The following is a 26361-nucleotide window of genomic DNA, read 5'->3' as shown; positions in this document are numbered from 1 at the left end:
ATCTACGATCTCGCATTCTCCAAACCGTTTGTAATCAGCCATTTGTGTGCCCATTACGAGGTTGAGTTTTTCGCGAAGAATGAGAGATGGTCTCTGGAATGCTCAACATTATGAGGGCTTCCAGTATTAGCCATCGCGCTGATTCGCGACATTGAGATAGCTTGAAAGCCATCAGGCCATTGTCAAAAGTCTTTGACTTCCACTGGCGTTTTCAATCAACCTTGGAAGGTCTCGATTGATTGTTCAATTGAAACCCTCGGAGTTGATGATGTGCACTATCTCAACAAAATGCTTTGTTTGTGCGGGTGTTCCAGAAAGCATCTGATTATTGGTCAATCAGTTATTCACGATACTTCATGGGTCCAATCAAGATTGGTTGTGACACAGCAGCCAGTCGCGCTTACTTCTGCCAATAACTAATAAATGAGAAAAGCCTCTGCCACTGATAGACGCCTCCGAGGCCCCCAAGATAGAAAGCTGAAATAGCCACCAAAGTTTTTTTTGGCTGATCTACGAACTATCAATCGGGAAAAAGACCTAAAACAGTATCACATATGATAGAAAATTCAACCAATGATCCAACTTTCACGAGGATTGTAAAATATGGCCAATCAAAAGTTCGGACTCAACAATACGCGAACTCTTTTCTGGTGTTACCCTACGGTACAAATCCGTGCTCTAACATATTCGTATTAGTCGGTACGGAGGTACAGTCAGCCCGCGAGGGAACGGAAAAGATGTATAGTAGGTAGGTTGAGGTTGAGCCGAATAGGGATGCTACCTCTCCTTCATTCCGGCCAACATTTATTGGGTCGGCTCGGCTAGTCATATGTGATATCACTCGCATTAATTCAAAAAGATGGTAAAAAAGTGTCAATACATACAAAGAACAGGTTTCTATCTTGCCGATTATTGCGATGAAAAAACAAACACAATTTATTGCGTTTGTTAGATTAATATGATAAAAGTCCTGGACCAACAAAAAGCCAGCGCATCATATTTTCGTTGCCCTGCCTACCTAGGCATCATCCGATATCAGGGGCCCCGAACTCGGTAGTAGGATACCCTGCAAGTATTAATACTAACCAGTACCAAGAGACTACTTTTCGTTATCCTGTCAAATATGCAGCAAGAAGAAATTTGGTTGGGATAGTTTCTAAAACCATTAAAGTTTTCTTACTTGTCAATTCAAGCGATAATTGACTGCAGTTTCTATTTTGGCTAGCTACATATTCATCTCCGTGCACTCTGCATGCTGGAAACGTACTAGATCCATTCTGGAGTAAAAGATGTGATACGTTGTGCATTTCATCACTGTCATCAAGAGCACAGATATTACATGATTTAAACATTTCAAGAAGTGTAATTTCACGCATATACCTACTCTTTCCTAAGGTATCTCGGCTTGTTTGTGCGGGGTTTGCCGAGAACCTTCATGTAAAATTACACGCGATCACAAATCCGACAATTTGGTACCATTGGCCAACCGGCTTGAGCACGGCTTACTGCTGTACCATGTGGTTAGAAACATTGTGCATTATCTCACTACACTGCGCTCTTCCCGTATGGTTCCAGAGAGAATTTCATGCATACTTGGTAAACCTGTCAATGCCAGTAACCCATTCATGGGGCAATGCATGCTCGAACGGAAGGAAACGATAGTCTAAAATATCGCCACCACAACTGGAGACTGAAGTCAGTGGCTCCAATATGCAGTAGTCGTTAAGAGATACTTCCACATGCAATTGACTACTGGATGAGAAGATGCTAACAGAGGTTAAAGATCCCCCCGAAATCTAGGGTTCTTACATATGGATTTATCAGCCTCTGCAGTATTTGTGGTGTATCCAACCACCACTCTATTAGAAGTAGCCATCCGCTACACACTTGGTCTGCGTTCCTTGCCAACTTCATGGTATCCCTGGAAGACGTCGTTGGGACTGCTGATATCAGTTTTCTCCTCTCACAGCCATAGCATGTGTGATGGGCCGGGAAAACCATTTCACTCTCCCAGAACAGAGTTACATTGGACTATGGAAGCCCTTCAAAGATGTAGTATAATCTTGGCGGACTCAATCTTTCATCTATAAAAAAGAGACAGAAGCGTTGTGAAAGTATATCCTTATATCTTTTTCTTCTTTCCCGCTTGAAGTACCTGTTCACAATACTATTTCTATCCCTCCAAAAACTCTGCTCGGAAATCTCTCATCCGGAAACTTTTTAGATAAAGTATAACTCGAAATATATTACAGCTTCCATACTGATAATTCGCTTGCGAACCTAAGCAAAATGTGTCAAACATATATCGAAAAATGCTTTGTGTGCAGCGCACCCACTGGACCAAAGTGGTCACGAATTGTAAAAATAAACCCCACTGTGTGATGTCAACATCAGAAGTGGTGTCAAAAGGTGCTTGTGCATTACACAAAAATACCGATAGCAAGTTGGAGCTCTTTCCTTAAAGTTCATTTGTAAGTGATTCCCATGATGGCGTCTCACAAATCGTTAAGACTAACTATTCGAAAATAGTACCAAGATGGTTGGCGCCGATCAAGAGTGTAAGTGATTTTCAATTTCGTATTTGGCCAGAGACCCAGATGTTGCATCTGAATGAGTATGGCCATTTATTGCAGCTACCAATTTCATGCACTAAGCTTCCTTGTTCATGTCAGCCATTCATACTATACAAGGACTCATGACTTTCGATTTGAGGTCTAACGGCGCGAATTTTCAGGGCCGCGTAATTTCTCGCTACCTCGAGAATAATTCGTGTGTAACATAACGTATTTCGGTCCTCATACCGGGTTTGGGGCTGTCTAGTCTACCTAGTCTACCGGCTGTCATCATCGGCGTGGCGCATAGTGTGGGGACTCAGGACTCAAACCCGATCTCCGATATACTTTCATCGTGTAACCTCCCATCATGGACGCAATACCCGGGGTGGCTCTATTTTTATTCAAAAAAAAGTCTAGTGTAATGAGTCTGTGGCTACTTTCTGTTCCTGTATCTAGTTTTGATTGCCGGCGGAAGATTTGTAATCCTCCTCGAGGACATTGGTCTTGGGACATATAAATGACGAAATTTTCATGATGAATTATGAAGTCTAAATCATGCATGAAAAGCCATTGTTCTGAACAATTACATTCTTTAGGAGTTAAGCCATAATACAATGTTCGGAATCTCCCCACTGGTCAAATGGGAATGTTTCTTGAAAGTTCGACGCAGTGGTCGACGTGCATAAACTAGGCTAGAAAGAGGGTAAACTTCCAGGGAATTCTGTACCGATGTCAAAATCCCTGTGCGTACCATCCCATCTTGTAGCGGAACCCTCTCTACAATTTTCTTCATCCACATATAGCAGCACACTTCCAACGGGTTTCCTTCTTGACAAGTTACCTCCGACGCGAGAAAATGAAATTCCCCGAACCTGTAAGAATCTGCATTCAACAACAATAAAGTATGAGATGAAGACACCAATTCTAAGCTCGCAGGTTTCTAGGATTACTGGCCTTGCGAGTAGCACATGCAGGAACCCCCTGCTCTTCTGATGTTCTGTGGAGTGCCACTATAGTGGAGACGAACAACCTTCGCTCGCTTCAAGCGCCCCGAGAAATTTAATGCTACCCGAAGCTACTTCGGTAGTAGTTGAATGTATCACAAGAAGATTACTATTCACGAGTCTACCAATGAAAATATAGAGGAGCGGAGAGGTGATGTTGGCTTGTTGAAATGCTTGGAACCTTGCCTATATATATCAACATCCTCTAAGTCTAGCAGTGGAGCTGTTACATTTCGGAAATATGCTCCATTTTAATGGAAGATAGCCTAAAATTTCTTGCTTTACGCTGACAAACTGCGTCCACCGGCTAACTTGAACTAATCAACCTGGGTCACCGAGATGCATCTCATACTTCACAAAGTACACACATCAGATCTACGGTCTATATCCTGCCGAAGTCGCGGGGCTACCGACTGCGGCTCCCGAAGGTGCATGAGTTTGCAACTTGTGATAGCACACTAAATTCAATAGGCAACTGTCCCGCAAGCTTCCATCTTATAATGATCCAATCAAGAACTAAGAGTCAAGATTCCCATCGACTTTTTTCGATTTGAATCAAACGGAGGGTTTCTTGCTGAATCGGGAGCATTTGATGCAGACATTTAATCACCAAGCGGTTGAGACGTGAAGTATAGCGTCCGCGTCAATTAATATATCTTTGCTCTGAAGAGACATCTTTTCTTGGTATTCGGATCCGGGAAGAAGCTCCTATCCGATGAGCCATTGAATGTTATGTAGTGACATCGAAATGTGGTTGATAGATCGTCAAGATCGTCAAGATCGTCAATGATGTGTCGTTGAGTTGTGACTCTCGATGCCGGCTATTAAGCTACGCTATGCGATTGAAGTCTCCGCAATAGAAGGATGAACTAAAATTTCTTACACTAAACATTACTTTTAAACCAAAATAGTTCCAAATTCGGTCGAGGTAACTCCTGTTTGAAAGTGTTGTTGGGGAACTGGTAAGAAAACATGATGGCTATAGCAAGCTGTAGTCCCAGTAAAAAAACAAGTTTAATTGCTTTGGTCACCAGGCCGGCACTGCTTGAAATAATTACCATACTACTAAAGTGGGATTGACCGTAACTTCAGTTATATTCTCGATATCCCCCAATCTTCCACATCTTCAGTCATCGAACAGCTTCAATTCATGAAACCTCATTCCAAAATGATATAAAACTGTCCAGAACTTTGAAGGGACCTCTGTTCACTCAATTGAGAAGAAGGCCTTTGTTTCGATGCTTAGGTAAACCTTGCGAGGTTGCGGGTGCTTTAACACACTTCTCCTGCACTTGAATCAACACCTTGGGATAGCCAAATACACATAACTCCTTCCACGCCGAGTACTCTCCCCAAAAGCTCTCGTACCGTGTCGATCTCGATATGAACAAAACGAAAAGTCTCGAAAAAATTACTTTCGACAATGGCGGCAATTATATATTCAATAGAACTAATGTATCGATCATAACTTCATCATTGGAGTAAATCGATCACAAATTACACAACAAATGACTTGCATGTTCTAGGCTCTGCTGCAGTCATTTGCAATGCAACGTGATAGGTCGCTTGCTTCAATGCTTGCATGGCTTCAGTGTATTCATGTTCCTATTCACTCTTTTGCATTTTCTTCGATCCAATCCCAATACATGCAGAAGTATCTCTAAAGATTACCAATATAACTATGATAGTTTAGTTCACTGCCATGACAGTATGGCACAGTGTATGGAGGAATGTATTTTATCCGTCGATCGACCTTCCATTAACCTTTGGAATTACACTAGAGTCCTCGAAAAGTATCGGGGTATTATAGTCCGCATAAGCTGCAGCTTCATATGAAGTGCTCTTTGTTGGCAATATAATGATCACAATTGAAACCGTTCATTAGCTAAACAAGAATCTGTCGAGTCCACTTTCACCGAACGTGGAGCTGTACATCCACAAAACGGAGAGACTAGGGATTGCAAAATGGCCTTGGGCTATCTGCATCATTGCAGCTCAGTTCCCAATTCGTTCGTTACGTTACATCATCGTTTCTTTCAGTTGAAAAGATTTCTGTACCCTTCAGGCTTCATGCTGCGACTATCCAATCAAGAAGACCAACTCTTCAGTTGAAGTCACGAACTTCACAGGGAGGACTAGAGTTTTGCTGTCTTACTACAGTCTACAGGCTCGTTAAAATCAAATTAGATGGTGTGCCTGCAATGCAATGCAAGCTATCTTTTCTTTAATGAAACCTTCCCCGTTTCAGAAAACGACAAAATTTTACTTGTTCAATGATGAGCAAAACAATTGCCATCGTTCAGAGCATATCTCCTCGATGTTTCTTGGCTAATCTAACAAACGAGTATTAATACTCAACGATCACTCAAGGTTGTATTGTGAAGAACGTAAAGGTAGGCACTTATGGGACAAAGCTAATTTTGATAGGTGCCTTTATTTCTTATGGATAAGAGACGTACATGATACGAATATCAGCACCAAGATGTTGATCGTTATTTACATGACTACTATAAATACGAAAGGAGAATGGGCCATTGACAGTAAGACAGTGATGCGAACATTTGGCTCGGGTGCGGCTGGATTTTGAAGTTGAAACTGCCATTGTGACTACCACAAGTACCGAGGATAATGCAAGCATAACATTCGTGAGTAACTCATCTATTTCCTTCGGGTATACTAACTGATCATAGACCTTTGCACCTTTGCGACATTGAGTAGAGTCGTGCCAGCTTCTAGTCATCAGTTGCATTTCAAATAAGCATGTTTAGTAAGAACTTGACGATCGTTGCATAGGGTCGGGCGTTGAGAATGGTCTTGTGGGCAATAGATTTTCACATCCACAAGGGGGCCTATGAACATAGCTGGACTATGTGAGAATTTTATCTACAATCGATTACCCACTAAGACTTGGTATAGGGTGTGGGATTGAAGATGAAGAGTTCCTCGAAAAGTGATGAGCTATTTACTCAAGTACCTGAAAGCTTCGGGATATACTATGAGTATAGGCTTGTCTGTTGGTGCCTCATGTTATTAACATTCATAATATTAACATCCTACCCATGGTTTTCATGCCGAAGCAGGCGATCAACCGGCGATCTATGATATGCTTCGTATCAAAGGATACCATCAATCACACCTATACCCCAAAATATCATCAATCTCTTCCCATGATCTCATCGCCCTTTTCTGGGACCCCGTATTTTGCAAGTGAAGTGAGCAACATCACATGCCGAGACACTGATCCCTAAAACACCGCCGATGCAATCACTTTAAGCTGCCGGCATAACCTCTATCAAGCGTTGGTTCCATTGTTTCCATACCCTGGTAAGCCAGCCGTTCAATAGACCCTCAAACGCCGAGAATTTACGGCACGGATCCATGTTCCTGGCTCGTGTCTTTCATCTCGGAAGACACCAACATGTTTGTTGATTTAGGCGACCAAAATAATCACATGCCCCTATCGCATTCATTGACTTCCCCGTTCAAAATATATCAGAAAGACGTTTTGTACATCACCGGCGATATGCACTTTGATCTCCAAGACATAATATGATGAACCGTAGAAATGGAATATTCAGCATCGTAGATTTCCTTTTTCAGTTCTACATCCCCAATCTGGGACGTGCTCCGAGTTCATGATATGTTGTTAAGAAGGGCGCTTTGTGAAATGGAGGGGCTTCGTATTAATTTCCCTAACGGCCATATCGTGTCTCTTTTTGTGACATTTAAGTATTGATACAAGTATCCATAAGTGACCAAGAGTATCCCCTCACATAAATGTATAATTCCTTTTCGATTTTAGCACCAGCAGAAGCGATGACAGGCGCTTAGGACTCCTGTATTGTTAGTGTAACACAAAATAGATAGGGGGGAGAGATGAGTTTCGCTTAGATGAATGGGGCGCACGAGGCGTGTGGAGAACATTGTTTTGGGGGAGAATCAAGGTGGCTCGTATGGGGAGGAAATCATGACATCAGATGATTTGGTTGGTTCGTATAATTATCTTTTGGGAATTGGGATTGGGGGGATATTGATGAGTGCTTTCGAATATGGGATGGCGGATTGTGGTTGAGTCGATTGAGTGGGGGTTGTGTAACCTGCCGGTTCTTAAAAATGTGTACGATAGAAGGAATTGTCTGTAATCAGCTGTGTGCAATATTTATATTTTAAAATTTTGACACAACCCGGACTCTACTTCAATCTGTACTTTGTTAAAGATATGAGGATCGTAAATACCGACGGGCTCCGTTGGGGTTCGAAGAGCACACGTTACGATAATTCGGTGTGAGTGTCTAATGGTACTGGTGCTTCGGCTTGCTACTTCGTACTTGCTTGAGCCAGGGTATCAAGAGCAAGAGAGCAAACTGCCCATCACGCTTTCGCTCCTCCTTTGCAATTCTGACTCAAGTACAACGGCAAGCTGTTTCCTCTTGATATTTCGAGCGACTAGACAGCTTAATATACTAATGGGTTAAACCTTTACCTCAGCAAAGGGAAGGTAGATAGCCACTGAGGAAAGCTTGTTGATGAAACTTACTGACGAGAATCCGTTTGTGATTTGTTCCATCCAAACTGATGGATTAATTGTCAAACTTGCCCTGCGTTGTCCACAAACTCGAGCATTAAACAGGTTCTACATCTCATGAACAAACAAACAACTAGGGATGTTTGAGTACCTAGGGTCATCATACTAGATCTCAACTTCTTGATCTATCCCTTTCATCTAATTGCAGACAATGCCCAGTTTCGTTTGTCAGACACGCGGTCGGCATCGCTATAGGCCTTAGATATAACGCTGTAAACAACCACTCTGTAGCACCAAGTTCTCGATGCAATACCGCCACCAATCAATTAATCTAAGCTCCACTGCACAATGCCGAGAACAACAATCGAAAAGTACAGTCATTGGGTCAAAAGGGTGACGAGAGACTGTTGTTTTGATACTGCAAACAAATCTCAAAAGGTAGGTAGGGACCCGACTAATACTACCTACATACATACTTCCAATGGCATGGCATGGCATCTTCTTAATGAGAGAAAACTTTCCCACGGGTTTTAAAGGGCAAAGAAGTAGAAAGACATTTGAACATACAAGCACACCATAGTACACTTCTTCCCTCTCTTCAATGTCTAGGAGAAAAAAACATCGATAACATAACATCACGTACCAAGGATATTTCTGCAGCGGATTGAAGTTATTCCCACTTCTCTGTTACCCACGCAATCAATCATTCAAGTGGTAATACACTAATAAAGACGAAAAGTACGGAGTACATACAGCCCTAGCGTCAACCTCCCCACTCCCCACTGTCGCGTCTCCAGCGTTCATACTTACTCAAAAAAAGTTTCGTACGCGATCAATTAAATATTAAATCGATATTAATTTCAATATTACTTGTGCTCGACTTCACATTGACTTGAGTCTGGATATTTTGATCTTCATCTAGCAATATTAAATAATTCATAAATTCATCATGACGACCATGATGGATGCCTTTGTTCGTCGGTTCCAACTGTTAACAGAGCAAAGAGAAACTGGCGATGAATTAATTAAGGTGTGTTGGTTCGCCGTCGATGCCATGATGTGATTGCTATGCCGGAATCCAATTGTCTATGCTAACTTCTATTACCATCAGGATCTTTTGATGTATGTCGAAACGGTCGAAAACGGTCTGCGACATGAAAATGAGCGTCTTAAAAAAGAATTGAACGATGCACATCTGGATCTGGATGATTCGAGAAAATCGAGAAGAGAATTGCAAATACATTGGAATTTGACCAGCCAACATTTAGAACGAGCTATCAACGAAAATAGTATTCTGCAGGTACGACGGAATGAGTTTGATGAGAGCCGGCTTCATTTACTGATGCGTTGCAAAAACAGAATCGAAATCCCTACATAATAGCGCTAGTTGATGCCGATGGCATGATTGTCAGTTGCACATCCCCATATCTCGTCCGAATCATCGCTGATAAGTGCTACATAGTTCAATCAGGATCTCATAAATCAAGGGCTCGAAGGAGGTAAAAAGGCAGCCAACCTCCTCAGGGCATCAATACTCGAACAATGTAGTGGACCTCAAACCGAGGAGATTGAAATCATGGCAAAAGTATGCGGAAATTACACCGGATTATCGAAAGCCTTGATGAGAGACGGCACGCTCGAAAGTTTCGAAAAATTTAAAGAATTTACTCTAGGATTCACCCAAGGAAAAGCACATTTCGATTTTATAGATGTTGGTCATGGCAAAGAAAGGGCAGATTCAAAGATTAAAGGTTCGTATAGCCTTGCCACGATTTACAGTCACTTCGGACCAGGCTATCATTGTACTGACTTCTACAAGAATGTATTAGATGGCATCTAAGAAATTGGAATTGCAAACAGCTATTACTTGGTATATCATTCGATAGCGGATACGCGCCATTTCTCGACGAAGTAATTACGCAGGACGATCGAAATAGAATTACAATAATGGAAGGACCTCCCATAGTCCGCGAGCTCTCTGCAGTTGGCCTCCGAACTCTCAAATTCGAACATATATTCCGCTCTCAAAAATTGATAGATCGCACAACAGAATTCAGTCAGGCATCTGTTCCATCAACCTGGGCAGGTGTCACGTCGATTCCTCCACCCACACCACCTACCACTGTAGCATCTCCTGCGTTGGGTAAAACCACTTCAACGGCAGTTAAGAAACCAGATGTAACAAGTAATGTTTTTGCTCGGCTCGGCTGGGTTCCGGGGCCTAGAGGACTGGATCCTCCAATACACGTCAAGAAAGATGTATTGGAAGCGGTAAAACGACGTACAAATTCGAATAAATTATGTAACAACCATTATTTACGAGGGCCTTGCTCTAAAGGCGATGAATGTTGCTTTGAGCACGACCACAAAGCTACAGAGGAGGAAATAAAAGCCATTGCTTATTTAACACGTCAAAATCCTTGTGTCAATGGCCAAGATTGCGATAACGAGGAATGCATCTATGGGCATCACTGCCCAAGTGTGGTAATCCCCAGCGTTGGGCCTAAGGAACCTACATGTATGGCATTTGCTTGCAAGTTCTACAAGGAAGATCACCCCCCAGGAACTGTCATCAAGCATCCCAAAAAGGAGTACGTTGAACGATATTAACCATTTTTCAATCTACCTTTCGGTCCAATTCTCTTTACACCATCACATTTGGTTGCTTCTTGCTCGAGGACCTCAAGAGTTCACTGTTCTATGGATGGATGGACTTCTGATTTGCCGATGGATACAATTCTTCATGGTCACAAAAAATAGTTATTATTATGATCTGGAAAGGTCAATTTTTAATCGCGGTGGGGTAATTTAGCTTGGAATAGTGAAGGAGACTACAGACATTCTTGCTTCAGTATACTCACCACTCTTTAATATAAATTTTGCTAGCTCTCTAGGTTACACCTGGAATCGTTTTATTATTACTACTTGAACATTGATGTCCTTACTTGAGTGTATTGCACTGCGTTCACAAGCATGCATTAGTGACACATGGTCGAGTAAGAGATGAGCGTTATCACTCTTTTCTCATCTGGGAGCCACATGCATCGTTAGATATCTAGATATCTAAACTCTAGCTATTCGTTTCCCAAATCATCTCAACTTGTATACATATCACCAGCTTGCATCATACTCCACAAGAACTGATCTATATCTTTTCTCTCCTCAATTCTATACATCGACTTATCTTGAACTCAAGCCAGGATTCCAGCCGACACCTTATTTCGATTTTCTCCTCTCTTGGGATTTCATCTCTGGATCGCGTCGTCTGTACCTCCGTTTTTCATATACATTATGCGTACATGTTGATTGAAATTTAGTGACGCTTGTGTGGGGGGGAGACAAAGTTCAATTCTGAAAAATGTGTGGGGTACTTCGAAAGATGTGTTGAGAGCTTAAGGGTGGGAGTTTTATAAATTACTTGGAGGTACCTAGGTGGTGTTTGGAGATGTGTGGAAAGTGTGGTGAGGATGATGTGTGTAGTTGTTAGTTGTTGTTGTTGTTGTAGTGGGGTTTGAGTCTTGTATCTTTATTGCGATTTTTGGGTTGGTAGGATGGGTAGGTGGGTTTTGGGGGGTTGAGATTGAGGTTTGTTTAAGACTATTGTGGTTGCGGGTTTATGGATGGGTGATTGGGGGATGATTGTTGAGATGATGGGGAAGCGAGGGAGTGGGGAGGGTAGTGTGATGGGTTTCGTTTTGTGTTTTGGTGGATTTTGGAGGGAGAGGAGAATGTTGTGGTATAGTTGGTGCGTTTTATGCTGGCCTATTGTGTGTGGAAGAATGTTGGAATGGAGAGTGAAGAAAGAAGGATGAAAGATGATGGAAAGAGATATTGGATCGTGCGAATGGAAGAGAGAGGATATAAAAAGAGCAGCAATATTGAAATAAAAGAGTAGACCATTCATGGAATTTCATCAGTTGGGAGATTTAGAAGAGAGAAAAGTAGAAGGGGAAGACTGTGAATGTGAATCTAGTACTGACGGCTCTTGCTGAATTTCCATACTAATTCATAGGTATTCAATTTCATTCTCGAAATTCTAACTGGGAAGTACCTTCAACCCGACAGCTTATAGAATTCTCATTCTACGAAAAATTCACTCTCTCAACTGATTCGTCTCAGCAACAGCACAGCGCAGCACAACATATTAAAGTCTTCTCTTCCCAATCATACCCCCACATATCCCTTGATCATCTCATGAATCTCTCCAAAGTAGTTACTCCCTCTCCACCAAACTTCTTCCTTTCTATCTCTTTCTCCACGAACCTCTCACACAAATCCTATCACCAGATACTAATCTTACAACCTCAACTCCAATAACTCTACATCCGGCTCTAGCAATACATATCACCACACCCTCTATCATCAATCTACTCACAAACCACCATTCCGCCTCCTCCCCCGACAAACCCACATCCCCAACCCATCCACCCGCGCGCAAAGCGCTTACCCCTCGTTTTACGCGGTTCAATACAGTAACACAAATCCCCAGAGTTCCAACTACCGGCTAGCAACTACGCGATTAACGCAAAAGATGATTATACACTACCTGAGTAAATAATACATAATACATAATACACATCTCCCAACTACATTCAGCAAACCAACCCAAATCATATATTTTCCAATCTCCATCAATAATATTTTCTCAATCAGGAAGTAGGTACTTTTCCGTTCGCGCGTAATGGGTTAGAACTTAGATTTGTGGTTCTCTAGATAGAGATGGGAAGGAGTGCATGATCGTGGAATTGTGATTCTGCGAGGGGGTGGGTGGTGGGGATTTATGTGTAGTGTTAAGGGGAGGTGGGAGGTAAGAGAGGGAGGTGGAGTACTTAGGATTCTAGGTGGTGATGGGATGGGATGGGATGGGATGGGATGGGATAGGAGAAAGATATTGGAGAAAATACGAGTACTGAATACGAGTACTTATTTGGGAATTGGATGAGAGAATCTGGATAGAGGGAGGGGAATAACAGAGAGGATTTTGGAAAAATGTATCAGTATCAGGGGAAATGATGAGTGGATAATGAAAATCTTTTACTAGATACTTGAAGGGGCTTGATTCGAAAGGATGATTATTGTTACAGTTACAGATATATATAGATACAAGGCAGCTACTCAGAATCGTTTCCCAAATCTTCGAGAAAAAAAAAAAAAAAACAAACCAAAGAAAAAGTGCATGCATACATACATACATACAGAACCTCCAAATATCTCCCCTCCCCCCTCCCACCCTCCACCTCCATCTCCCATCCCTGAAACCCCAACCAACCAACCAACCAACCAAAACCAACCTGTCAAAGATCCAAAAACACAGTTACAATGCATACCAACATTTCCCTTCCACACATCCCCCAAAATCAACAGTTGGAGGCATCACTACACTACACTACACAACCAAACCCCTCACCCAAGACCCCTCTTACACTCTTTCACTCCATGCACGACCACCTCACACACACGGCACGACACGGGACGGGACGAGACTTCTATATTACTATTCGGAGATAATTATATTTTCGTAACGCCGTGAGAACGCTGTAAGTATGTATGTATGTATGTACGATGCAGAAGGGGGGATAGGTAGGTAGATAGATAGGATGAGAAGGGAGCAATGCAATGCAGCGTACCTTCCGTAGGTACGCTATGAATGTGGGATATATTGGAATGTTTACGGCATGGCATGATATAGTCACTGACAATCCACTCCAGCAGTGAAAGACTTCCATCCAGACAACCACGAGCGCATTTTCAATGCATGGATCACCAATCGGGCCGTCAAGGGACCTGGGAATTCTGCACACGGTATGCAGAATGGGCTATGGTTGTAAGACAGTACGCCCGATGATGTAGAGCTCCGTGGAGAAGATAATGAGACGTAGGGAGACTGAAGATTCAACTTTGATGCGATGCTTGTGGTGAGAGAGAGCCTGTTTTGCACTGTGTGAATAGGGGTTTGTGGATGAGGAAATGCATTTATTCCATTTTTGGATGTAGTTTCTCGAGTAGAATTAGCTTGTAATATTTGATGTCTGATGAATGATGGATAAACTTCCTTCTTAGGTTACCTCCCTCTTAATAGAGGGCTGATTTGAGAGCAATAACGTCATTGATGTATCAATATAGTAGATAGGAAGAAGTAAAATAGTTTAATGTGATGTAGATCCCAAAGAAAAATGGTGCAGGATCTGTGGAAAAAAATCACACTTGAAGTAGAATATATTAGCATGGAGAATATATCTTTAGCTTGGTAAATTTGAGTAGGTTTATTGAAGTTAGACAACTAATCTGATTCTGACCCATCGGAATCATTCTGATTGAACTCTTGAATTTCATCTTCGGTGGCTACACCCAAACCTGCAGCACTCATGAGTCTGTCTTTCTTCTTGTTTGCTATAACGATAAACATTATTAGTAACCATCTCTCAAAAATTCAGTAGGGGTGCGAAGAACTTACTCCCTGGGTCAACATCAAACTCCTCTTGAACTTCACAGTCTTGTAACTCTGATCTATCCCCAATCACACTGCCCTTTCCTAGCACGCAATCCGTTAATGTGCATGATGATCCTACAGTAACTCCATCCATCAATACACAACGAGTTAATCTTGCTCCAGTTTTTATTTGACAATTTGCACCGATGACGCATTCCTTGATAATGCATTTCTCCTCGACAATTACATTTTCGGCCAAAAGACAATCTGGTCGTACCGTAGTCTTCTGTGCGATTCCTTCTGGCCAAGCTATTTTGCTGTTATGGGCGAAAGGAGAAGCGGCATCACGACCAACTTGATCGATAGCTTCAATCTTGGCGAGCTGGAGGGATACATTTAGAAGAATAGGAGCTGTATCTACTCGTCGAATAATTGGTGGAGATACTTCTGCTGCGGGCTTTGAAGGATGAATGTAGGCTAGAATTGGAGGAATAGCCAAGTTTGTTTTATCGCTAGCGGTCGAATTATCTGATGATTTCCTTGATGAAGGATTCTCAAGTTTAGAGGTCCAGGTTGAGCTCAGATTACCGTAATCGATATCATCACTTGCTGGGCCATTGTCAAGCATATTGTCGTCGGACTCATCGGGTCTTTTTTTCTCAAAAATATCCCGCAAGCCCAATTTATCACCTAAACCTTGTTGCCATCCCGCTTTAGACCACCATCCAATAACATCTTCACCAATGTTGTCCATGTGCTCGTTTGCGCTGATCATATCAAGTACCCAGGCTGGGAAAATATAGATATGCGCATCTCGATGGGAACTAAGCATTCGAATACGGGAATGGCTGCGTACCAGGGCATGACGAATTGGTAGCCCTTTTTTGTCTTCAACTATATCCTTTAAGGTATCTGTAGGGACAGAGTAGAGTAAATTTGAGACGTGAGGAATCAAAGATGATTTCGAAGGTGGTACAGATGTAGCGGCGAGGGGCGAGATTGCAATGAAATCGGTTTCTTCGCCCTTGATTGGCGTTTCGCTCTTGGTTTCGTACCACACTCCAAGTCCACCACGTCTTCCGCCTCGTTCACCACCAAGTGCCATTTTTGGACCCTCGTGATCTCCTCCCGTTGCTCCACCCAAACCTCCTTCCTTCACCATCCATGATTCTATCAAAGATTCACCGCCGAGCTCACAAACCAAATCACAAGGAAGCACTATGAAATCACCCTTGATGATGTTCCGTACTTCAGGTAATCGAAAGATTTGTGCAGTACCTGTGGTTTGATCTAACTCTTCGGGTGCTAATAAATCAGGTTTTGGCAATGGCAAACTTGTCAAATGTGGATTGGTAGCCAATGCTGTTTTAATAGCTTCCTCTGAAGAAGGTGGTGTAATGAGAGTGATATCTGAATAAGTGTTAGTATCCTGAGAACCTTAAATCTCTACATTTACAGTAGCCTTAGGGCCCTTGATCGGACCACTCTATTCAACGTCACACTCAAAGCTATTCATTCATAGGAGTTTTTGAGACTTTAATGATAGGTACAGAGACATGAATTCACTTACTGGTAACTCCCATTCGATAACAGAAATCGATAGGGTACCAAACCATGGGTCGATTTGCTATGGGTATTAAAGCCTTTGGGTTCTTATCTGGATTGGAGGTAAAAGTAGGGAAAGACGATCCTGGACCACAAAGAATTATGGCCTGGAAGCCAGGCGCTGGCATGGCGTGAGGCATTGTGGGTTATTTCTTTTGCGTAAAAAATGGTATTCCAGTCGAAATAAGGATGATATAAAAAGCCGATGTGGTGGACGGAAGAGGAATCCAGTTCACAAAAACCCCGTACTTTATACTAGAGTATGGTATCCAACTTAAATTGAGCGACTGATACGGTGGTAAATCCTTGGAGAGAAATTGCACCCGATGTGTTCTGAAAGAAAAGTGTGGTTATTTCGCGATTGCGTTGGTAGCTTCACTCTTTGCAATTCATGAAAAATGTCGAAACTAGCATCACATGAGTCACACACTCACGTGATTTGGTCGTTTAATGCCCGATAGTCCTCATCCAGATTTGAAAGTCATGACCGAATCAATATATGTTGAATCTATTTGTCGGTCTTCTACTTCAGAAAGAAACATTTTCTATTGCTTACCCGGTGCAGAAGTCAATGTGTACCCCGAAACAGTTCAAGATTACTTCCCGTTGAAAAATCTCCATAATGGGTAAAATCGTATCGATCGGCATTTCATCAATTACAAGCTAGTAATCTAGATCTTTCATTTTTGCGCAGACAAACCAAGTGGTACAAAGTCGAAACAACAGGACATTTCAGATAAATCCAACATCTAATGACATATCGATACTTCAAAGGAAGCAAAATGGAAACCCTCAAGTACCATCAAGTGGATGGTATACCAGCTAGTGACATTTGAAGAGTGCACTTTGTAAGCCACGATCTATATGCATATAACGGAGAATTTGAATGGCACTGGTCTGAAAAACGACAGGTTTATTTCGATTGAGCTTCATTGCACGGTGAACATTTCGAGGATCAATGTCTTTAATTCCTACATTTGGATATTATATACAAAAGCTTGTGAAGCCAATCTCATCAATCTGATCAATCGTTAAATCTTGACCATCTCTCCTTACTCTCTCTACTCCCCAACCCAACCGACTCCATTGACCCTCCACAATTCACCCCCTATCCCTAACCTCTCCCCAACCCTCTCCTCCCCTCCACCCCCAACTCTTCCTCACCCCCCAGCAACGCCAGGTCCCAGGCAACGAAAAGTCATCATCATCATCATCTCACTCACTCACTCATCAGCATCACCCAGAAGCAGTGTAATACCGGGGACACCTCCATCATTCCCACCTGACAAGCAGATGTTCGCAACAGACACGACAAAAAATTCTGCAAACTAAAAGCCTTTCTGACGAAAGGATCCACATAGTTAAACATGGATAGAACAGATACTACACTTGATCTAAGCAAAATTCAAAGAGATGCTAAATCGATGAGGAGAGAAAAGTTGGAGTGCGGGCGTGGGAGAGGCTTTATATAGTATTTTTGGGGGAGGTTGTTTGGGGAGGATGATTGCTGCAAATGATGCAAACATGGCTGGATTGGGGGTGTGAGTCCGGAGTGAGTCAGCTGGAATGGGGCGGTTGCCTAGATACGGTGCCGTGATGTAACACAAATAACCAACAGCAATCAAACTTGGAAGTACCAGTCACTGGATCAAGAACGAGGATCATGTTCATCAAATACCTATGTACCCAGGTATGTAACCAACAGAATCATGATTTTGTGCATTCAATAAGAAGATATCCATCATACATAAAATTCGCGAGTCAGATCATGAGAAACATCCTGTGACCTCAACGCTCCCAACCCGGTATCAATCATTCATCCAAAAACCCCTAATATAGATCAAAGGTACTAGGTATATAAGAAAAAGAAAAAGACGCCCCATATCTGCCCATTCGCTTGCCTGCCTATTCCACTCCAAGAACCTTTCTAGCCCAAAAGTCTCCGATGCGATTGCCCTCTATGACAACCACGCCTCTTCCAAGACCAACTCTATCTTCTCTCTCCCACCATTGTTCTCTTTTTCTTGAAACTTGACTCTCCGCTTCGGATTCGCTATCTGCAAGTCCACCATGGCCTCCATCGGCGCCTACGATCAGAACTACGTCTTCTCTAAACCAACTTTGTAGATGGTTGATAACCGATCCGTTTTCACCTGCGAGGGATTCTTGTAGGTATATGAATTCAGGTGCGAGATGTCGGAGGATATGAACGTGGCCAGTTGGAGTGGTGAATGGTAGGACCATAGTCTCTTTTTCCACCAACCCTAATGCTTCGTTGTAGATTGGACCGAACGCAAGTGGAGCCGAGGGCCTTGGGGGAAACATCGGAGTTCTTTTACATCTGTTAGTTGGCGACCTTCACAATTGAAAAAATACATGCTTACAACTGTCTATCACTTTCTTCCCCGGGGGTATGAACATCTCCAGGGCTGATGTTCGAAAACGAGGAACTGAGAGATCCACCCGGTCTTCCACCAGCAGCGTCTAGTGGATGCTCGGTTAATCCTGGTGCATATATTAAAACAAATAGTCGTATCTTAGAGAAGTCGGTTTTGCGAGGAAGATGAGAGAGGATTGACTACAGAAGCAATTAGTAATTATTGGCGAATCAACAGAACCACATTAACAAACCGCATATTCATGATGATAGCCCGCTTCGGAAGCAGTGTCATCATCGTGTGATTCTGCAGACACTACGATAGCGACCGTCTTCCTTTTCCCGTTACTGACTGGTGTTCGAGGTGCTGCGGAAACTCCTGCAGCGCTTTCAGAGCGTAGTTCGATTGGCCCTGAGACTGGGGCCGGCGCTGTAGTTGTAGTGATGGGTGGACTTGGAGCGGCGTTTCTTCGTATAACTGATTCCTCCTGCCATGTTCTATGATCGTCGAAACCATGCTTGTCTTCCTCTCGGATTGAGGAGAGAGCACTTCCCACAACACCACCTACAGCAGCGGCTCCTGCCGCAAGACTTCTACTTGCACTATTGATAAATTGCTGCGGACTAGGTGTTCTTTGTAATGCGCCTGACATTTGAGCTATGTAACCTTGGGATTCTTCAGAGCGTGAAGGGTGTGATGGTTGTTGATCCGTTGTGCCGAATGAAGCTTCCCCCGGTCGCATATCGCCTGCGTACGAAGGAGGACCTGTTCGAAAACTGCCGTCGGGATTTCTTTCACCATATTCTGGTCTTGGAGGTTGAAGAGGTCGATTCTCATCGTCGTCGTCGTCGTCGTCTTCATCACTTCGTGTGCTCCATATCCATGCTACCACACCCACTGCGGCTGCAGTAACGGTGAAAGCTAGTGGTAACCAGTAAGAGATATTTCCTCGACGCGCCTGTGCGCCTCTACGATCGTATGGGGATGACATTTAGGATTGAAATCGCATCTCATTCTCCATTGATTAAATCCCCAGAAATAGTAATAAATCGTAAATCATTAATTCATAAAAACTCGAAGTGTGCTGCTCATCCAATTGTGGAGATGAAGCATTGATCAACAAATCCCGAGGGAGATTGGAGAGGCTGGGAGGCTTATGCTGCGTTTGACCTGAGTTTTAGCCCTGTCAGTTTCTACATCCTCGGTTTGGTGCTGGCTCATTTCTTTGTTTGTTTGTTGTCCATGTGCCTGACCACTTTTTGTTAATGTCACGTGAGTGTGCAAATGAACAACGTCCAAGCATCTTTCGACCTTGGGATGAATTTTGATATTGAGATACAAAACTATGCGAATGACTCTTATAACAAGAGAATGGTCCTTAGATGCCTCTTCTAAGTACAAAATATGAGGCATAACAAAGTCTGTTCGTTTTGAGAGCTCAATACAATACTTATTGTTCCAGACTTTACGATATTCTGATCAGATATTTGAGCATACCATCGAGATGTTCTCATGATTTTGGGTTGTAAGAGGGAAGATGGAGGATATGGATGGCCTGTGGTATCTGGTCTGCCAAAGGGAGCATCTAGTTGGTCTACCAGAATTGTTCCATGAACTCTGCACCGCCCGTATAGATCTATAACTCAATCAGGACAATTTGATACATCACTTACCCAGATTCCTCCTCTTGTACAATTCCGAAGAAGTTTGACTTGTAAAGCTCTACTTTTTGAACTGCCTCACATTGCGTCTAGAATTTGTTCTGCAACCTGCCTTCACTTGTTGGCCTACCATTTTCCATTGGAGTCAAGCCCGATTAAAGCGCTCAATCTAGTATCTGCTAGCTTCGTCCTCACTGTCTTGAACCGATCAATCTTTCGTACACGCCCAATTGCTTTAAAGTTCTTCGTAGGTGTAGAAGATAACCATTTGTTGACCGATCCTACCCTGAATATCCAATTCTAGACAGCCATGCCGTGCCACTCACCCATCCACTGTTACTTTCGATTTCCCGCGTGTTCGAATTAGCTCGAGTACCACCCGCGCCACGGTTACTCGTGCTGCGCATGCCCGAAAGTATGCGAACCCGCTGCTCAGAGATCCAATTTAGTACTATTGTGCTTTACCATCTTGTGGTATGTGCATCTAGCTTCGGCGTTGCATACTTTCTGACAGTATGAGAACTTGCTAATCTGAAACCCATTCAATGACATTAGCCTCTGAGTCTAGCTCAGTATAATTGAGCCGCTCTAAAACAACCCGCCTTTGAACCTTGTATTCATCGATGCCACCCTCAATGCTTCTTTCCAAGTACACACGTGCGACCAATCCATTCTTACACTGAAATACAGCTGTAATGGGGTTTCCAATCCCACTTGTATATTGAACAACTTTTATTGCCAAGTCGATGCCCTCATGTATGATCGTTAATGCCGTCGTCCATATACCAAGTGCCCGACCCACTGGCACAGGTTCAGATTGATAGATGGGTTTTCATTGTCGCACCTTATATCCTTCCCTCCTTTTGTGTACCAGTATTGATTCTCGTGATGTGTAAATGTCTCGTAAACATATTCGAAATGATATTCGTAAGAGTATTCGATCCTTCAACAGCTCTGCGACAAACCTGCGACAAGAATACCGCGTGCGCCTCTGTACCCAAAACCATCATTTCTTCGTATTTTCCTTCCATCTCATAAATTTCCTTCTAACAGACATCTCCCCAAATTCCCGCATATATCTCCTTTGTAATTCTTCGCAGTTTGTCGATCTCCTTCGAAACTTGTAATTTTGTGTTTGGGCGAAGAAGAAAGTGGCATGCGACATTCTCTCAAATCCAGCCGACGAAAACGAGACTACCACCCAAACCCAGGTACTTCCAGAACCCAATCTTAGAAACGTACCAAACTTTAGCAGATGATTTACAAATACCCTCTCAATCATCTCCCAGAATTTGAAAACAATCCTGCGCTCGGAACCTCTTGTGCGGTCGAAGCAAATCGCACGATGCACATTTCGCCAAATCTCGACGAAGTTAGGAAGCCCCCCAACCTGCCCCTCAAAATATCTCCCAAACCTGATCTTAGAAGTTTACCAAACTTTCATATAATGCTCTCACATACTTCAATAACATATCCTCCAAATTTTATCCACATCCCACGAGCCGTTTTCCCCAAATCCCCAAATGAATGATTTTGTCAAAATTTCCAACCAATCACAACGCTCCATTTCCCTCTTCCACGTGATATTTTTGCCCGACAAAGCGTTTTGTTGCACGTCTGTGGGTGCTTCCAAATATGGGGCTTTTTTTCGACACGACGAAATTTTTACACCTTTCGAAAGCTCTCAATTGCGCGAGTTTGGGAAAACTATCAGAATCGAAATACGCTAAGGATTGGTGGTGGTGTCGACGTTTGCGTTTTTCTTACTTTTTGGTGGTGAACTTGCGAGCGGGAATTTGCGGACGGCGTGGGCGAATTTTGCTCGGTGTCTTTTGTCCCGGGAAGGGATTTGCTGAGCGAGGGATGGGATGAGAGGTGGGAGGGATCACTTTCACTTGATTCACTCTTCACTTGGGAGGGTTGGAGTTTGGTTGCACGTCTGAATTTTTAGTTTATGCGGTCTTTTGGCCTGGGGTTTTTGTGTGTGAATTTCCTCATAGGAGGACTTGATGCGCCAGCTTTTGACTTCAAATAGAATGTTCAGATACGTATAATTTTATATTCATCTAATCTGGTTACGTCGGCGCTCAACTATGGACTAGAAAGCTTACAAGTCAACACCGCTCAGTACAGGAAACCTTTGGTTGCGCATCCACAATTCCACTTGATACGCTTCATTTATTCGAGCTACTACCATCGGATCTCAACAACCGCAACTTCATGCACTGATTTTAATTCCTTCACATAAGAATCTTTAAGAACTGTACTCGCATTGGCTATGGTTCAACATTCATCTAGTTAAAAATAAGTCTTCTATTGAGGAACCTGAAAGTGAATACCATTCAGAGTAAGAGAAGCTTTGTTGCATATCTACAACTCCCAGTAGTAAATTCCTCTGGTCCTACCAATAATTTAACAAACACTCTATCTACCAGGTGAGGTGGTGCTTCATATGCTGACATTACGTTCTTCATATACAAAAAGTTACAATGTTTTAAAAGTATGATGGATGCATAGATAGATCATATCAAACCTCACTTCCATGCAAATACGTAGTCAAGCCGTTGCTGGGTGATCGACCAGTGAATACCTCTTAGCGCGGAAAATGCCTTTCCGTCGCGCGCCTGTCCCCAAAATGAGCACTTCCATTGGCTTGTTTTGTTTACAAAAATTAATTCGATAACATGGGATGTCTCAAATTTATATAAGACGAGAGCCGCATTGGGGACCGCGTCAAATTCTTACGTCATTGTTTGACAGATATGCCGAGGCTCGGCAGTATTATCAATCTTCCAGGTCACGTTTATCACGTGAAATGACCATTCCGGGGTTCTACCGATCTGTTGCACGTCTGTGGTCAAATTTGAGCCCCATACAAAAAATGGTAACTTTCGCAATTATTGGAATTGTAACTTTTTTAAAGTTGGAGGTTATAGAGGACGTTTGGAACAGTGTAGGAGTAAAGTTTCGGGGGGTTTGGCCGCTTCGTTGTTGCGTGGCGCATCGGGGCGTTTTCGACGTTTTTGCTCTTCACGCGATTTAAGTCGCAATGTGCCAGCGACGACGATGAAACGGTAGCAGGAAGGTCCTATGGGGTCAAGGATTAGTTGTTGCCAGTTTGGGGTCTTTGCAGTGGTCATGTAACGTCTGCGGAGACTTTGAAGGCCGATCTGCACTCTTGATCTTGCGCCCCGGCGCCCTGTCTCAGATTTGAACGCGTTGACGGGTATAAAGGTATTCATACGAGGTGCCACGAGTGTGCCAAAGAGTTTGCCCCATTTGTGGGAATGATTGGACCAAAATTGGAACTTTTGTAAACTTTCGTCTGCCGGCGCGCGCGGGGCTCGATGTGCGTGGACGGAAAATATGGGATGGTATCTGCGGCGGCGGTTCATAAACGTTAGCAGAGTGTTTGCAGGAGACTAAGAGAAGCATAGATTTAGGCCAGTAGCCAAACATGCCTCATTTAATATAGGAGGAAGGAGTTGTGCGAGTTTTGTTTTTGCGCACCAAGAGCCCCTACCAGACTGTCGCATTATGAAGGATTCTGAATTTTGCGAAAAGTGTAAATTTTAAAGGCTGAGGCTGTTCTGTATAGTCTTCTTATAGAGAATCTCAAGTTTAGGAGGGCTAGAAAGAGAAATGGTAAAGTGGGAGACCGGGACGTTTTTAAGAGTTGGGTTGTTGACCTCGATTCTATTGCTGCATGTTTGTTTTCGTCTCAGAAAGTAGGATCGCATAGGTAAGATTGATCACCGCAGTGAATGCTGTGAGAGGTGAATCCTAAATCTGCAAATGTTGTTCTGCCGACAGTTGCAGGCTTCCAGGTTCTTTCTACAACTCTTTTTATGCACTGTTCGGGCGTCCTCTCTTTTGTGTCAGACTATCTGTTTGTTCCGCCCTGTCACCTCCTTGTATTTTTTCATCTGAATTGTAGTTTAAGAATTGTCTGCGTCGAGTCTTGCCATTGCGAGTTGTATGGAGGGGTCGTACACAATATTCTGTCTGAAGCTCGAGCGCATGCAGGTCTTTCGTCGCATCTGCCCTCAAGTAATCGCATTAGCCAGAGTCAGCTGCTTTGCTGCTATCTCACAACCTCACATTCCTCCTGCTTGAGTTTATTTCCCTCAAACATCACGTTCACTGATATATTTCATTGCGCACCTGGATTAGCTTCCTGCCTCTGACAGTTTGCAATTGCAAAGAAAATATCACATCAATCTAATAGTAGACAAATTCCCAGCTCCAGGATGCGATAAATATCTCTGCGGGTTCAAGCAATTAGTTGAGGATTTGTGGCTATTGAGTGTTGGTAGAAATGGTTTGTTTACACTTTCTTCGTTTTTAAGTTTTGTTTATAGCTGGAGCTTTCAGATTACCCCAGCACGAAATATTGTATAGTGAATACAGACAGTGAATGAACCATCTTGAGGGTGAGAGAGAAGTATGAGTTGGTGAGATAGGATGGTATGAGAGATGTCGTATTTTCGGAGTAGTATGGTAGGGCTTGGATTTTGCGAAGATGAGATGTAAAAAAAAGGGGGATTGGGGACGTTAATTCCATAGAGATACTAAAACTTAATGGTACGATAGCACTGCTTGGTTGGCAATATATACATCATACACGAAAGCTTATGAACAACAGGATGAATTAAAATTGACTATGATCCGGTCGTGAGGCGGATATATAATGGCTCCTGCTCCATGGCTACCTTTGCTACCAAAAGGCTTCCCTTGCGGATGCGAGCCCAGATTGCTCTTGTGTTGTGAGAGAACAAAAGCTCTTGCGCTTTAACCTCAATTTATTTTGCTAGATGCCATTCCCCGTAACGAGGTGAGACGCTTCAGCCCTTGATCTTCTTCTTCTTATCCTTCTTCTTTGGTTCCGACGCCGTGCTGCTTGATGGTCCATCCATCATTCCAGCCATTCCAGGCATTTGTCCTCCCATTTCAGCCAACATATCCTTGAACAGGTTCTCACTAATGCCACCACCAGATAATGCTGCACTATAGTATGGCAATATTTCTCCCATCTTCCATCCTTTGGGTACTGCAGGTCTGGGTAATGGTTTGCTAGGATCAGGTGGTGGTATGCCAGCAAGCTGAGGTTGCATGGCTGTTCGTTCTGTGGTCGGGTTTTCCTTCAGATGTTTCGCGATCAATGTGTAGAGGTGGTGCTCTGTAATTTATCAAGTGTTAGTTATGCTAATGTAATGCCTCGCAAAGTGCCCTAGAGTCTCTTTAAAAAAAAACGTAAACAAAAACGTACTGTTCCTAATAGCTGTATTTCCCCCTCTAATATTGACCTTAACTCGACCTGGATTTGCCCAATCCTTAGGATGAGTCTTAACTGGCTCAAATAGTGTTTCGATTCTAAGTCTAGAGCATGCAGCAACAATTTCTCGGGCGACTGGATTCTTGACAGCTAGCACCATACCGACTCTTCTACCTTCTGCTCGGCTTCTGGTCGCATCAAAATATATTGGATAGATGCATTGAAAATCTTTGTACTTGGAGCTGTCTTCCGTTGAGCGAAACTGTGTGCCATCTGCGCCGGTGGAAATTTGAGAGCCAGAAAATGGTATATTTGCAGGATTCATTAGAGAAGATTGGGCATTAGGTGGTGCGCGTTTTGTAGCTGGTGGTGCCGCTGTCCTCTTCTTGATAATATCGCGGTCTGAGAAATCCGAGGCCACATCTGAGATATCGCCTTCTGATGGATCGCTGGCGCCATATTCATTGTCGCTATCCTCGACCTCTTCAATTCTTGCGTGTGACATCTTGCTTGTTGATCGATCGCAGATCGTGAGTCAGGAGGTGTGTAGGTAGGTATCCTAAGGATGTGGGGGTGGGGTCTAGAAAGCTTGAGCTCAAAACCTTAACATTCTTCGGAAAGCAGCGATCGTCACGTGAAATATCCCCAAGCTCTTTGGCACTTTTAGCAAGCACAATTCACGCGTTTGAGAGATATAAGAAGTTTTGTCCAAGCCCGACTAATCTTTTCTCTCATTGCAAAAGTAGGTTGAAGTTTGGGGTAATGAATGGGATTTGAATATGGCTGATTGTGAGTGAAAGATTTATCGTTTAGGACTGATTACGAGTTGAGGAACAAGTATTGATCAGGATGATGGGGGGAGCTTGAGATGGAGAGTCGAAATTCGAGGATCGAGGACTACTCCTCTGATTTTATAATCCTTTCCCCC

At 43.1% G+C, this 26361-nt stretch overlaps 5 protein-coding genes across 5 annotated transcripts; 1 reads left to right on the top strand and 4 right to left on the bottom strand.

Moving 5' to 3' along the window:
- Window positions 1-9033: 9033 nt before the first annotated feature.
- EAF02_010204 (uncharacterized protein) lies at window positions 9034-10694 on the top strand (the record flags this gene model as incomplete). Its single annotated transcript, XM_038906252.1, has 5 exons — window positions 9034-9114; window positions 9196-9384; window positions 9444-9491; window positions 9547-9835; window positions 9904-10694. The coding sequence occupies 5 exons, from the start codon at window positions 9034-9036 to the stop codon at window positions 10692-10694; spliced, it is 1398 nt and encodes a 465-aa protein (XP_038753979.1).
- A 3670-nt stretch (window positions 10695-14364) lies between these two features.
- On the bottom strand, window positions 14365-16259 carry EAF02_010203 (uncharacterized protein; the record flags this gene model as incomplete). Its single annotated transcript, XM_038906251.1, has 3 exons — window positions 14365-14474; window positions 14539-15924; window positions 16085-16259. 3 exons carry the CDS (start codon window positions 16257-16259, stop codon window positions 14365-14367), a joined length of 1671 nt encoding a protein of 556 aa, XP_038753978.1.
- Window positions 16260-17762: 1503 nt separating this feature from the next.
- EAF02_010202 (uncharacterized protein) lies at window positions 17763-19662 on the bottom strand. The gene is made up of 3 exons (XM_038906250.1): window positions 18751-19662; window positions 18504-18697; window positions 17763-18451 (listed from the first exon to the last, which is right to left on the bottom strand). The coding sequence occupies exons 1-3, from the start codon at window positions 19486-19488 to the stop codon at window positions 18025-18027; spliced, it is 1359 nt and encodes a 452-aa protein (XP_038753977.1). The 5' UTR covers window positions 19489-19662; the 3' UTR covers window positions 17763-18024.
- A 3426-nt stretch (window positions 19663-23088) lies between these two features.
- EAF02_010201 (uncharacterized protein) lies at window positions 23089-23553 on the bottom strand (the record flags this gene model as incomplete). Its single annotated transcript, XM_038906249.1, has 1 exon — window positions 23089-23553. One exon carries the CDS (start codon window positions 23551-23553, stop codon window positions 23089-23091), a length of 465 nt encoding a protein of 154 aa, XP_038753976.1.
- A 1449-nt stretch (window positions 23554-25002) lies between these two features.
- EAF02_010200 (uncharacterized protein) lies at window positions 25003-25938 on the bottom strand (the record flags this gene model as incomplete). The annotated part of the gene is made up of 2 exons (XM_038906248.1): window positions 25003-25337; window positions 25428-25938. The coding sequence occupies 2 exons, from the start codon at window positions 25936-25938 to the stop codon at window positions 25003-25005; spliced, it is 846 nt and encodes a 281-aa protein (XP_038753975.1).
- Window positions 25939-26361: the final 423 nt, after the last annotated feature.

This window comes from Botrytis sinoallii, assembly GCF_014898435.1.
Source record: "Botrytis sinoallii strain Bc 23 chromosome Unknown BSIN_024, whole genome shotgun sequence".
Lineage (NCBI taxonomy): Eukaryota > Fungi > Ascomycota > Leotiomycetes > Helotiales > Sclerotiniaceae > Botrytis > Botrytis sinoallii.
The sequence above is the reverse complement of the archived record's forward strand: the minus strand, read 5'-3'. Positions and strand labels throughout refer to the sequence as shown.